The sequence below is a fragment of the Chenopodium quinoa genome, unplaced genomic scaffold (assembly GCF_001683475.1).
Source record: "Chenopodium quinoa cultivar QQ74 unplaced genomic scaffold, ASM168347v1, whole genome shotgun sequence".
Classification (NCBI taxonomy): Eukaryota; Viridiplantae; Streptophyta; class Magnoliopsida; order Caryophyllales; family Amaranthaceae; genus Chenopodium; species Chenopodium quinoa.
In genome coordinates this window covers 2294332-2306012 of record NW_018745323.1, presented here as the reverse complement: position 1 = coordinate 2306012, position 11681 = coordinate 2294332, and the positions used below count along the sequence as shown (strand labels likewise).

Below are 11681 nucleotides of genomic sequence, written 5' to 3'. Positions count from 1 at the left end.
TAAATAAGGGGGGGTTTTGTTGGTTTGATTAATTAACTAAACTAGATATGTGTGTTAGTTAACTTAACCATGGTTAAGTTTTTTTAAAAAAAATAAATAAAAAAAGAAGGGTAGAAGTACGCGGGATTATTGACACGTGGTTATACGTGTAAGGTGTTTATAAGATGAAAGTTGTGATTAAAATTAAAAATTAAAAATGAAATAAAATCAAATTGAATAAAAAATAAGGGCATGTTTGGAATTTAGTTTTAGCGGTTTGTAAATAAAAATGGAAAGTTTCACTTAGCCACGTGTCCTATTGATTCTACAACTACCAATAGGAGATTGGAATGTGGCAAGGTAGATGGAAGTAGGACCCACTTTTGTCACAACTAAGAGAGAGAAAGAAGAACTTTCTTGATTTAAGTGAAAAGTGTAAATATTAATTGAATTAAAATGCCATGATAGTAATAATAATAATCAATTTAGGTCATGTTCAAATTAATTTCAGTTCGGTTTATGTCTAATAAGTTCAGTTTAATTCAGTTTTACTTTTAATTTTCTTCTCTCGTAAAATATTTATTTCAACTCAGTTCAAATAAGTTATGTTAAGTCAATGAGAATAGACCCTTAATACACATAATAATCGTATAGCATTAGTTTAAGCATTATACGGAGTAAAATATTAGAAGGATCTTGTTAACGAACGCTCCCGGGGTGTTGGATAAAGCATTTAAAATATTATCTAAAATGGTACTAATTTGGAAAAGCATGAAAAAATTACGCATCGATCGGTGTAATTAATGTTCATTTTAATTTAATCTTTCTACTTTAGCTAACTTATCTAACGCCCTCGGGACATTTGTTAGTTTTTGTCATATTAGAAATAGGCTTCTAACAAAGGGAGGGAGGGAGGGAGTACAAGAATTTTTAGATATATATTTTTTGGTGTTTAGAGAGTCATTAGGGTGAGGATGAGAATCAATCTCATGATAACCTGAAACTAGTAAGATAACTTTAATCACAAGCTATTCATTACTAGTATTTATTAGTAGGTACTTATCATTTATTCTAAGTTCTTTATATATAATTATATATGGTGTTTCAAAAAAAAAAATGCTTTATATTTACTGGTACATATAAAGGTAAAGGGTTTTTATTTACTTCTATGATTAATTTTTTTATATTTATTTTAAAATTTTATAATAAAATAAAAATAAATAAATAAATAATAAGAAAAAATCCTTAGATGCACCTTTAACACTGTTCTTTTATTACGAATATCTTTAATTATATTCAATCGTTTGTTATAAAATTTCACATTAGAATGAATCGAATATATATCACATACAGGGTCTGTTCTTGTACGTTGAAATTCAGTTCAGCTCAACTTCTAATTTCCTTCTCTTTTAAAATATTCATTTCACTTCAATTTAGCTCAGTTTAATTTAATTTAGCTGAGTTTAGTCAATGAAAATAGACCCTAGACTATGAAAATACAAACATTCACTACATATTATATAAGTAAGACATTATAGGACGTAAGAATTATGTACAAGTATTATTTCTCCTTTTTTTTTAATGATAAATTGAAAAGCCCAAGATTTACGCCTATACTTATATACTATGCTTACGTGTGGGCCGATTGGTTGTTGTTGTAGACAACCGGGAAATTTCTATAGCATCCAACCAAGGCCCGTCTATGCTTATCATACTTCAGAGTAGATTAGTTGGGGGGTCATTTTTAATAAATTTCTAGTATTTGATTTGTTTAAATGAATTAATTTCAAAGAAAATGACCATTTTATAAGTAATTATTTTTTTGATACTTTCATCCTTTATTTGTTATAAACTTTTAATACAAAAAAAAAAAAAAAAAAAAAAGATGTAAATAAAAAAAATTGAAGGTTTATCTTCATTGTGTGGTTATAAAACATAATAGAAATCATAGGTTGGTTTGTTCAAAAAAATAAATAAAGAAATAAAAAAATAAAAATAAAGAAATCATAGATTGGTGTTAGCTAGACATAATACTTTGCTTTTTAGCTTTTAATTTGAAAAGATAATTTGGCAATTTTCAAGTAGCTTTTCATAGACTTTTTTGGTATACTATTGTTTAAAAAAAATTAAAAATAAATGGGTGGTGGTAGTGGTGGGGGTGCTATCTTTTCAATCGGCATCATTTTGATGGGTTTTTAGTGTTTAAGTCGGTTGTATTTAAGCCAACCTTTGAATTAGCTCTCTTTGTTTTGCAACTTGGCTTTCAATATGTTTCTTAGTTGTGTGCATGTGTTGATTTTTTGGGTTGATAGAATTTCTCTTGTTTACTTTTTTTTTTATGTCAATTATATTATACTGTTTATAAAAGTAAATTCTAAAATTGAGACAATTTAATCTTAATGTTGTTATTAAGTAATAAATTCATATATGAGACGGTTAGACAGACTTATAATACACAGTAGTATCATATTATGAAATTTAGTATTTTTTGCTAATTTGCAAATATGATAACTCCATAATATTTTTGTGCCACATTATTGTTTGTATGTTCCACCTCACGTAAGATCAAAATTGAACATATTGACAAAGAAAGGTAGAGACATTTATTAAACTATCACCTTTCAATTTCATAGCTCCAAAAATGGAAGAATACAGATTACAAGAGAACTTACAATATAAGCTCCCTTCATGTGATCATGTCCTTCCATTTACTTTTTACTCAACTAACCAAATCAAAACAAAACAACTTTTACCTATTTCTATATAGGAAACAAAGCTTTGAAAGCCTTACTTCATTTTATGGAGTAATTCTTTTTTGCTTATGTCTTTTTCAATTAGATAATAAAATACAAGGATCACACTTCTAAGTGAGTGTTCCTAATTGCATCACTTAGAAAGTTGTACTAATGTATAAAGTGGAGTGCAACCATATCCACAGTACATTAGCTTTTTATTTAATATTCCACGTATTAGATATACATGTGTTAGTGTGCGACTGTGTCTTTTAATTGGATCACCTATTTAAGATTTAAAACTCAGTTTAATTGAGAGCTCTTTAAATCTATTTCCCTCGCCTAAGCTACCCATGAGCTTTAAATTCAAAACCTTGAAAACAAGATTGTGTGGTTGTATAATTGTATGTTAACCACAGAGCTATATCCTTTTGCTCGTGAGGTGTTGTTTTTATTAACCAGTTTTTTGATAGGTACAATAATGACCATTCTTATTGACATATGTTGCAAGCCCCTTTTATGTTGCATCAATCAATACATGCTAGATAGCTTAGAAATCTGGAGTTTTCCCTCAATATTAGGGAATTCTAAGATATACTCCCATTACTTACCTTTGTGCTTTTTTTTTTTTTTTTTTTTTTTTTTTTTTTTTTTTTTTTTTGGGCGCGTGTGAGTGATAGATGCATATTTATTTATTTTTCTTTTTGAAGGAAAGAGTGATAGATGCATATTATATTTGAATAATTGATAAAAATTGAACTTTTAGTGCTCAAGTTATTATCTTTCACTTTGATGTGCAGTCTTTTTGCAAATAATTATCTACGTCAACTAAAAATACAAAGTGTTGGGAAAAAGTTATACTCCAGATATCCAAAAGTTCATAAAGTGCCAAGGCATTGATATTAAAAAAATAAATGTCGTCAAAAAAAAAAAATAACAATAATTTTTTATTTTTTTTATTTTTTTTTGAAAAAATACATAAAAACAAAGTAAAACCTAAAATAATGTCTTTATACAAGCTATAAAAAGTAACCCAATCCAAAAATTCGTCCCAACCAATCATGTTATCGAAAAAGTCGATTAAAATTATCTTTAAATATCTTTTAAGAGTTGGAAAAATAAATATACTTTTTAAAAAAAATTCTCGGATTTTGCTATCTATGAACTCAGTTAATCAAACTTGACAAAATTTACTTAAAGTACCACGACAGATATAATGGAAAAAAACTATTTAACCAGATCCAAAATCTTCAAATTTTTTTTTCTAAAAGTAGAACTATATCTATCTTAAATCTAAGAATGTAGATTCACCAACCCAAATCCAATAAGACAGACCAAAATCACCTAATTAACATGTCTAAATGCAATGAAAGTTGAGATTAAAGATTAAGAGCTCCTAACCCACTTTTATTCCTACAATACTCAATTTTAGGGAATTGCACTTATCTGCCTACCTAATCCATCTACCTCTCTGTCTGTCTGTCTCACAATCTCAATCTATCTAATTTTCATTCATATAATTGAATTAATTTTGCAATAAGTTTTTGAATAATATTTCATGTAAAATTTATAACTGTGCAAATATAAATTATATTTACTTTCCCTTGAAAATAATTGCTGATTGTTGTATATTTATATATACATCTGAAAAAGAACATTATCAACCACTCAAATACTAGAGCTCTATAGACAAAAAACTCCAAGGGAAAACACAATAATTGTTGCCTGATATTGCCAAAAAACCTATAATTTGGTGAACTTTATCTTATGTTCTATCACTTTTTTTGGCCTAATTTGTTTGCACAAAGAATAAATGTTTTATGGTGGTACCCTGACTTATGTGGTGTTTCCCATATTCTTCTGATGTGCCTTCTCGGCGTTGTTTAATCGACTCTCAAACATCTTCCATTCCCTTTCACATCTTTTCCGCACCTGCACGAATTAATAAGGACTTATAGTCATCAGAAACGTTACTAATTCAAAGTTTCCAGGTGACCGAATGCTGGTTCAAGCCAGCTCAAGCCAATCATGATCGGCTTGGGAAATACCGTTACAATATTGAGTGTTTTTGATGGTTACATAAGTAGAGTACATAATTGAAGATGAACAAACAGTTCACATACCCCTTGCCAAGGAGAAACCCCGTCTGATGATTCACCCTGACAAACCCAATTTGACAGTATAAATCAGTGAAATGAAAGAAAGAGACAGATAGGAGCTAAGAAAAATTCTTCTAGAAAATTATACCTGGTTACCAAGTGATGGAACGCGTTTATGAACAATCCATTGAGCATCTACAACTCCTATTTTTTCGTATGCAGGCTGTGTTTGGGTGAAAAAAAAACCAGAGAATTCAATACACCAAACTTAAGGACTTTCTGAATTCACATAAAGGATGTATTCCAAGATTCAGCCACAAACCTCTACACATTTTCGGAGGGCAAAGTCAAGGCCCCATCCATGGACCAAGTCATTCTGCAATGTTATTGAGTAACCATTGTCAAGATTCAGAACATGGAGTTAAGAAGAATAATGTCCACATACTTAACATTGTTAAGATACACCTAGTTAACAGTTATGTAGTTTATTTCAGTAATGCATACATGATTGAATCCAAATCCTGGGAGTTTCCCCTAAAAACTTCACCAACTAGAATAGTTGGCCTCTCCAATCATGAAAGTACAGCATACCTGAAGCATATGCCAAACACAACGCCATGCATCTCGAGAGAACACTGGAGCCATAATTTCTACAAATCTGTTCACATAATAAGATCAGTTAACGTCTGCAGGATTTGATAGAAAAAGAAGTTGCTCCTTAAGATTAGTAAAGAGTTCACATACGCAGCACATGGGGGTAGATGTGGGTCCTTGCACCATCCTGGTTTCTCCTCTGTGCTCCTGCAAAGTGCACCCAAGAAACAACTCAGGTCAATATTTTAGTAATTAATATCGAAATCCTGCTTCTGTTGCAAAGGAAGATAACTGAGCATAAATAATACATCATTAGTAGTTATTACTTGTGAACTTCACTGTCATGTCTTTTCCTTGTCATCTGCCATGTAAACGGACTATTAGGATCCACACCAGGCTGTGAAATTTCCAAACCATGTTTCTTAACCAAATCAACGTATCTGAAAATTCAACAAAGAATAAATGACAAAAGTTCTGTACTGAATAGCTCAAGTCATTAGAGGATATGATGCAGAAAGAGTGCTAACTTTTCAGAATCAAAATCATCCACTCCCAAATCTTCGTCCCAGATAAAGATGTAATCATATGGTGCCACAATGTCAGGATGTAGAAATCGTTTTGCATACCACCTTTAACCATACAATGAAAGAACGGATCAGTATGATACAATTGATAATTAATCTGACCCAATTGCCTTAAAACAAGAGTACTAACCATTTCGTCTGTTTTCGAGCACTGACATGGATAGCACGTTTTGACCACTCAAACTGATCCCACTCAGTCGTCTTACCATCGTAATGGAAGAGCAGAATAGTGAAGTTGTCTGAGAACTGTGCAAGGATTAAAGAGCATATAATTAATACAAAGATGATGTTAGCAGTAATAAAGGACTTGAAAGTGCTAGAAGGAAACCTTTTTAACTGCTTTGTCAATATTTTCTTTCATATCTAAGCCAACTGTGAAGATCACTAGATACTTAGGCTTGGTTTTCAGATCCTGCAGAAGCCATTTTGAACCAGTATTATACTCAAACTTCAAAATTCTATTATCAAAATGAATAAAACTCAGTCTTTGTGCTGATAATGCAATTATCAAAAAACCTTAAAAGTACATAAATAAATGTTTAAAATTACACTTCCCTTGCTTATTTTTTTTTCCTTTACATCATTACTCAGACCCCTATTAACCCGAAAAGTGTAATGTGGAAAACAGAGTAAAGACTTTTTGTCCAACAAGTATCAAGGATAGTGATTAAAAGAGGAGGTTCTACATAACAGAAGACAGTTTAAAAGTAAGGTGTATGTGAGAAGAAATTTCAGAGACTTGTTATAGTATGTTCACATACCTCACTAGGAAGACCCCATAGTCTACGGAGATAGAGATCTGACTTAGAAGCAACTATCCCTGGCGGTAGTCTCTCTGCACCGCTAGGGTTTGATTGGGCCAACAATGGCACCTGAGAATCCACAACAATCAAATAACAAATATTATTAAGTGATAAGAATCTTGGAAGACTAGTCCCATGCATCAGACCAGAAATGCCTTAAAAGAAATACATACATGATGCCTGATCTTGCAATGAGTAACAGATGTAAAATATATGTCAGCAATCAGCATGAAGAATTTTTATAAAATGATTAAAGTGGCAACTCACAAGGGCTACAACTACATATACAAAGTATGTTGATTGAAAAGTTTCAACAATATAACTGTTTGCTTGTGGTAAAGTTGGGTTCAGAGTTACAGAATCATGCAGAAATACAGCAGTTTTATATGAATGAAGTTGCCTAACATATTTTACCAACAGGATAATATTACATGAAAAGACTGCAGTGTAACAGAAAAAGAAAAAGACTGGTGTGCATGTACAATAGCAAATTATGATTACCGGAGAAACAAAGAAGTTGAAGGAGATGATAAGCCCCCCCCCCCCCCCCCCCCCCCCCCCCCCCACAAATGAAAGCAAGCAGGGAAAATGGCATTGTTTACCAGACATAAAACTTGAAGTCATTAAACAACTAAAACATGGGTTGAAGGGAAAAGCTGCCTTTTAAGAAGGGATCCTTCACCTACAGGCCCAAAACCCAACCAAAATCGTCAATCACAAAAAAAACAGAAAAGAACTACAAGCTATCAAACATCCTTATTCTCATCTCAGACTTTCTTAGGCATAACATGTGTGATTCAAAACTTCACATTAAATTTTATGCGATGAATAATATGCTCCGGAGTAGAAACTTTAAGCTCACAGTAGGATTGAATACAGTTTTGAAAGATGCAATGATAACCGGCATATATACCTTCGCTGTGTCATTTAACACTTGAATTTGTTTAACAACCTCGTTTACTTGTTGGTTGGTAGAGGGCTGAATCACCGCAGGAAGGCAGTTCATTGGATTAGTCTGCGTTTTTCACACGGATTGCAATAAATATATATTGAAATCAAGCCCGTATTATAAAATATAAGTTGAGAAATTAAAAAATATTAACAGAACTGCAAACCTTAGAAACTGAAAGAAGTGAAATATAAACACCAACTATAAAACCAATAACAATTCCAATGAAAGTTGTCCAAACAAGCCGCAAAGATTCATTCGATTTTCTGCTCACCATTCTGCATCCAACAAGGTTTAAAAGTAAACAACAAAATTTTTTGACAATTTGGGGTTTTCTACCAAGGTCTCCCATCTACTATACTTATCTAACAAGACTACAAGCCTATAATAAAACTATTAACTTGAGCAAAAACGAACAAGGCTTCTAATAATAATCTAATCACAACTCAAAGATGAAACTTCAGTGATTTATTACAATAAAGGAAACATAAGGTCAAAGATTGAAATCACAGAGAGACAAAAGGAAGCAATAGAAAGATTGATTCTGCTAATAACATAGGATTTGCAAACAACTCAAAAAAGCAAAAAAAAGGAAAAGACAAAACATACAGATTGAAGTATGCACAAAGAGCTCAAAGCAAAAGTGCTATATGTAATTTATTTTTTTTAAAAAGCATATGAAAGTACATAACAATTATAAGCATCAAAGCATTCTACCTTGGCAGCCAAAAATCGCGGCCACTATTTGACATGCGAACAACAATTGAAGTACTAATATTTCGAGAGTAATCTCAAAACTATTAGCCTAAAAAATATCTTCTATCCTTCAAAAACTCCACTACAATGTAGCCAAATTAGAGCCAATACAAAGAAATGGACCGAGAAATATTGCACATATGTGAAACATATAATAGAAATGACCGAGAAATATGGCACAAATGCGCAGCATATGATGCAAAGGACCAAAAATTCTAACACAAAAGCTCAGCATATGAATCCAAGGACCAAGATTGATTAGTATTTATATAAGCATGTGCTTTTAAATTCTAATTTCAGCTAACTAAGCAACTCTATAAACAAGCAATCGTGTGATCACCAATCTCAGATTTAACCAAGTAACGCAGAAATTAAGTTAACAAGTACCCTTTTGACCAACACACCCTATTGCAATTAAAATTAATCAAAATCATGAAAATTTTCCCAAATTTCAAAAAAATTCATACTAAACAATTAAACATACCAAAAAATAAAATAAAAATTATCAAAATAGAATTCAGAAAAACGTCTAAAATAAGTTACCCAGCAATCAACCTTCTCTTCATTTGTACTGTACTTAATTTTTCACTAATAAATGCAAATTTGTACCCAGACAACCTAGAAAATAGATTCTGGAAAACAGAAAAATATGGGAAATTGCGTAATCATATAAAATAAAGTTCTAAACTGTAACATCAACTGTATATAAGCAAAGATGAAACCTTTAAATTACAAAAAGCACATAATAACAGACAATAATCATGAAAAACGCACCTTATAAAATTTGAATATGCTAACTGAAATTCCATTTTGATTTTTTCCCAGGAAAATGCGGGTGATTAATTAAATGGGTAGTGATAAAATCACGAGAAAAAACACCCACTTTAAGAAAAAAATTGCATTACCCAGAAAAATAAACACGATTTAGCACCCTTCTCATCAGAAATCACCTGATGAGAAAGGGCTTTTTTAAAGGGAGCTCTCACAATTTCAATGTGTTTTTGGGTGTTTCTTTTGATTTTTAATTGGAATTTTTTGTGTTTTTAATTAGAATCTGATGATATGAAGCAACAATTTCGTGGAAAATCTGTGTGTTTTTTTGGAGGAGAAAGGACAGAGAAAGAAAAGGGTGAATTTGTTTGTTGGGTTTTTGAATTTACGAGTAATTTCTTGTGTTTCGACAATTCTCAATTTCTCATTGTAAACTTGGAATTCATATGTGACACGGCGCGCAATTTTATGATAAAGTATTTATTTAGTTATGCGCATGGGCCCATGGAATGGCATATAGTTATGGATGTCAATTCGGATAATCGGATCGGGTCTGATATGGGTCGGGTTGGGTTGGGTCAATTTTAGAAGTTAAGTCATACTAAATTGTTATGTTTACGCGAGTCCAAATCTAAATCGGATATTTTTCGGATCGGATCGGGTCTGATATACTTTTTACGCCTTTACATATAGTCATGCCATAAGCATTTTAGTTTAGCAAACACTAACTCATGAATCATGTTCGAAAAAACTAAAAGCATGTTTTAGTGAGGATTCAACCTATGTTGAACTCGGTGTTTGTGGATATCAACTAACTTTATTAATGGGTAAAAGTTAGAGACATGTTAATATAGAATTTAAGATTTGAGATTTAATCTAGATTGTATTATTCATATTCTTTTTGTCGTTTCTATACATTAAATTTTTTTTTTACTATAATTAATTACTGCCTCCGTGACTCCGTCCCACAATACATGAGACGTTAGACTTTTTTTTCACTATTTATGCATTAGATTTGACCATAATTTTTTTTACTAATATAATAAAAATATTCCATATATTTTATCACAAATATGTTGTTTTTTTTAAACGCACAAACATGTTGTTAGATAGGTTTTAATATAAAGTTTCATAATATATAATTTTTAAAATAATTTTCATTATTATTTAATTACATAAAAATAAAGTCAGACTAGTGTATTGACATGCGTGTAATGTTTGACTGTGTCTATGTATTATGAGACATAGAGAGTAGTTCTTTGATGTAGTAGGCGGGTAGGCCTAGTAGCTGTAATATCAATACTATATACTAAAAGACACACCAGCGATGACACATGTCATCTCCTGGTGTGTCCTTAACTATTTTTTTAAAAAAAAAAATTAAAAAAATTAATTAATTAAGGAAACAAATCATTTAAAATAAAAAGATTTCACAACTCTTTCTAAAAAAAAATTAGGCAATTATAAACAAAAAATTATACTCTTAAAATAATTTGTGACCTATTTTAAAATAAGAAAAAGATTTTTTTTTTGTCTACTTTTTTTAGTGGTATATTAGATGTTTCAATTAAAAAATGCAAATATCAAATCAACCTATCACATAATTTGTTATTCATCGACTAATTTATAATAATACTTATTAACCAATAATCTATAAGTATAAATATAAATATTGATCATCGTGCATGGCACGGGATCTAACCTAGTTGATTGACTAAACAAGGGCTACCATAGCATCAAATTAAAGGGGTTTAACTAAATATAAGAAATATTTTATTAGTTAAGAATTTTAAATAAGTTGAAAAATGAGAGGTTTAACTTTTTAAGTTTAACAAAAACTTCATGAGAGATGAAATGTTTATAGGAACTCATATACGGAGTAATGATTTGTACATGTAGAATTGTGTACTCCTAGAAGCAATTCATCACTCCATACTTAATTTCATCTCATTAAAGCTTATAATTTGTGGGATTCAAATTCATATAATTAGCTAAGCTGCTTAAAAATTAAATCAACAATGATTACTATTTTATAATTACTTTAGTACATATAATTAAAGGCGGAAAAATGAGTAGACTTGAGTCGATCTTAAATCTTGAAATAGCATCAAATACTAATTAAACGGAAGACACTTTGTCTTCTTTTATTTGATGTAAATGATTTTCCTCAATGATCTTGATCTTTGTAACATGTTAAAACTTGCCTAATTGAAGATTAATTAGTACACAAAATACATAAATACCGTCTAGAAAAAAGTGCATATAAATACACACATCTTAATTAATCTATATGGACACGTATACTACATTTCCTAAAATTTAGGGCAGTACATTTTCTTATACGCAAGTTACATGACTTATGCTTGCATCCATTAGAGTTGCAAGCAAGCAGCTACAAAAATCAACAACATTTT

General features: G+C 30.7%; 1 protein-coding gene across 1 annotated transcript; it reads right to left on the bottom strand.

The window, feature by feature from the left end:
- Positions 1-4283: 4283 nt before the first annotated feature.
- On the bottom strand, positions 4284-9758 carry LOC110712586. The gene is made up of 14 exons (XM_021891057.1): positions 9271-9758; positions 7907-8018; positions 7705-7806; positions 6750-6860; positions 6317-6400; positions 6119-6234; positions 5932-6033; positions 5731-5844; positions 5555-5611; positions 5402-5468; positions 5133-5186; positions 4959-5033; positions 4835-4870; positions 4284-4643 (listed from the first exon to the last, which is right to left on the bottom strand). Exons 1-14 carry the CDS (start codon positions 9303-9305, stop codon positions 4548-4550), a joined length of 1161 nt encoding a protein of 386 aa, XP_021746749.1. The 5' UTR covers positions 9306-9758; the 3' UTR covers positions 4284-4547.
- Positions 9759-11681: the final 1923 nt, after the last annotated feature.